Genomic DNA, 2891 nt, shown 5'->3' with positions numbered 1-2891 from the left:
TCTATATTGGCACCAGTTCAAGTCCCAGCTGTCCCAGCTGCCCCACTTCCAATCCAGCTTCCTGCTAGTGCACCTGGGAAAGCAGCAGAAGATAGCTCAAGTACTTGGGCGCTGCTAACTATGGGCAAGACCTGGAAGAAGCTGCTGGTTTCCAGTTTTGGTCCAGCCCAAGCCTCAGCCCTGATGACCATTTGCAGAGTGACCCGGCAAATGGATGCTTGTCTGACTTTCAAATAAAATGAATCTTTTTACAAGTTTTTTTTTTTTTTTTAAAGAATTTGTGTTTGTTTATTTGGAGACAGACTTAGAGAGAGGGTGGGAAGAAGTTAGAGAGAGGGAGAGAAACTTGCCGTCTACTTGTCCACTTCCCAGTTGACCAGTTGGCCACAACAGCCAAAGCTGGCCCAGGCATAAGCCAGGGGCTTAGAACTCTATCCATGTCTCCCACATGAGCACAGTGGCCTAAGCATGTGGGCCTTCTTCACCTGCTTTTCTAGGCATGAGTGGAGTACCAGGACTTGAACTGGTGGTCGTATGAGATACCAGCATCATAGACAACGTGCGGCCTAACCGGTTGTGTACCATGTTGGCTGCCTGTTAGGTCTCTATAATTAGAAAATTACTAAGTTTTGTTTGAAAGGAATTCAGAGGTACTGAGAAGTAAAGCTGTGATCTAATAGGATATTGGAAATGGGAAGATTTTCATGTGTGAATCAGCAGCTGTGTTGAGAGTGTGCTGGCGGCCACACTGAGCCGACGCCTTCAGGGTGTTGGAACACAAACTTGCATTTATTTCCACGTGGTTCTTTTGCTCCAGGTGCGGTTCCTCTCGAGCTGAGCTCCCATGGAAGGGCTGCTAGCAAGATGCAGAGCATTGGCCGTGCTCGCTGCCGGCAGCCGCCAGTTACAGGGACGTGTTCCCTGCAGGTCTCACCACAGCGCCTCAGGGAAGGGACAGCGCTTGCTCCTTTCTCGCATCTTCCAGGCACAGAACCTGCGCGAAGACCAGGTGCTCTCCCAGGAGGGCAAATCTGGCGAGCTGACTTGTAAGAGCCAACGGCTGATGCTGCAGGTGGGCCTGATTGCCCCAGCCAGCCCTGGCTGTTACCACCTCCTGCCGTACACCGTCCGTGCCCTGGAGAAGCTTGTGCGAGTGATAGACCAGGAGATGCAGGCCGTTGGGGGACAGAAGGTCGACCTGCCCAGCCTCAGCCCGGCGGAGCTCTGGCGAGCCACCCAGCGGTGGGATTTGATGGACAAAGAGCTGCTACGACTTAGAGACAGACACGGCAAGGAGTACTGCCTCGGGCCCACTCATGAGGAAGTCATCACAGCCCTGGTTGCCTCCCAGAAGAATCTGTCCTACAAGCAGCTTCCATTCCTGCTGTACCAGGTGACAAGGAAGTTTCGGGATGAGCCCAGGCCCCGCTTTGGGCTTCTGCGGGGCCGGGAGTTCTACATGAAGGATTTGTACACCTTTGACTCGTCTGCGGAGGCCGCGCAGCACACCTATGGCCTAGTGTGTGATGCCTACCACAGCCTCTTCCACAGGCTGGGGCTGAGGGTCGTGCAGGCCCAGGCGGACGTAGGCAGTATCGGGGGCACGATGTCACATGAGTTCCAGCTGCCAGTGGACATCGGGGAGGACCGGCTGGCGGTCTGTCCCAGCTGCAGCTTTGCGGCCAACACAGAAACACTGGACTCCTCCCAGACAAACTGCCCCAAGTGCCAGGGCCCACTAACCAAAACCAAGGGCATTGAGGTGGGGCACACATTTTACCTGGGTACCAAGTATTCCTCCATTTTCCAAGCCCAGTTCACCAATGCTGAGGGCAAGCCATGCCTGGCTGAAATGGGGTGCTACGGCCTGGGTGTGACCAGGATCTTGGCTGCTGCCATTGAAGCTCTAGCTACAGAAGACAGTGTACGCTGGCCCAGTCTGCTGGCCCCGTACCAAGTGTGCCTCATCCCACCTAAGAAGGGCAGCAAGGAGGCAGCAGCTGCGGAGCTCACAGGGCACCTGTATAATCGCATTGTGGAGGCAGTGCCCCAGCTCCGCGGTGAGGTCGTGCTGGACGACCGGACCCACCTGACCATCGGAAATAGGCTGAAGGATGCCAACAAGCTGGGCTACCCCTTTGTGGTGATTGCTGGCAGGCGGGCCTTGGAGGAGCCTGCCCACTTGGAGGTTTGGTGCCAGAATACTGGGGAGTCGTTCTTCCTCTCTGAGGAGGGAGTCTTGGACTTACTGGCCCAAGTGCAGGTTGTCTAGCCACCCACCATGCAGCCCTGACTGCATCACAGCACTGCATGCTCGCGCACTCCTTGCCTAGGCTGATCTCTCCAGACATGGACCGTGAGCCCTTGTTGGGGAAGCTGGTTTGTAGCCCATTCTTATGTCACATCATTTGTATTTAAAGTCCTTAATTCAGTCCCTCTTTCTGGACTGGCCAGGCTGCCATGTCCACTCCTTTTTTAGGCCTCTGCTGAGAGGCCGAGAGCTTCCCAGGTGTTGGATGGCCATGACTGGTGGCCAAAGGGATACCCCCACACACATACACACAATCTGATCATGGGCTGTTGGCTGTACTGTGTGTGGGGAGCAGACCCTCCAGGGCCCCTCCACTGCAAAGCTGAGCTGAGAGTGGGGGGGCAGGAAGCAGTGAGGTGACTGCCGCCCTGCCTGGTGACTTGGACATGGTCCCTTGCTGCCTCAGTTGCCCCATCTGTAACCTGAGAAAATATAACCAGATTTGGTCTTCATGGTGTCACTGGGGAGGTTGTCACTGGGGACATCTGGTCTGTCTGGCCATCTGTCATCCGGACCTCCCACAGAGTTGAAAGTGCTGGCTGCTGCCGCCAAAGCCACCTGCAGAGCCTGACCCTGCTGA

General features: G+C 55.4%; 1 protein-coding gene across 1 annotated transcript; it reads left to right on the top strand.

The window, feature by feature from the left end:
* The first annotated feature begins 515 nt into the window (after positions 1-515).
* Positions 516-2347, top strand: PARS2 (prolyl-tRNA synthetase 2, mitochondrial). Its single transcript, XM_004588796.2, has one exon. The coding sequence runs from the start codon at positions 845-847 to the stop codon at positions 2270-2272; it is 1428 nt and encodes a 475-aa protein (XP_004588853.1). The 5' UTR covers positions 516-844; the 3' UTR covers positions 2273-2347.
* Positions 2348-2891: the final 544 nt, after the last annotated feature.

Source organism: Ochotona princeps, chromosome 2 (assembly GCF_030435755.1).
Source record: "Ochotona princeps isolate mOchPri1 chromosome 2, mOchPri1.hap1, whole genome shotgun sequence".
NCBI classification, from domain to species: Eukaryota; Metazoa; Chordata; class Mammalia; order Lagomorpha; family Ochotonidae; genus Ochotona; species Ochotona princeps.
The sequence above is the reverse complement of the archived record's forward strand: the minus strand, read 5'-3'. Positions and strand labels throughout refer to the sequence as shown.

Excerpts from the sequence above, each read along its gene's own strand:
- PARS2 (XM_004588796.2), top strand. The coding sequence starts at position 845 with ATGGAAGGGCTGCTAGCAAGATGCAGAGCATTGGCCGTGCTCGCTGCC.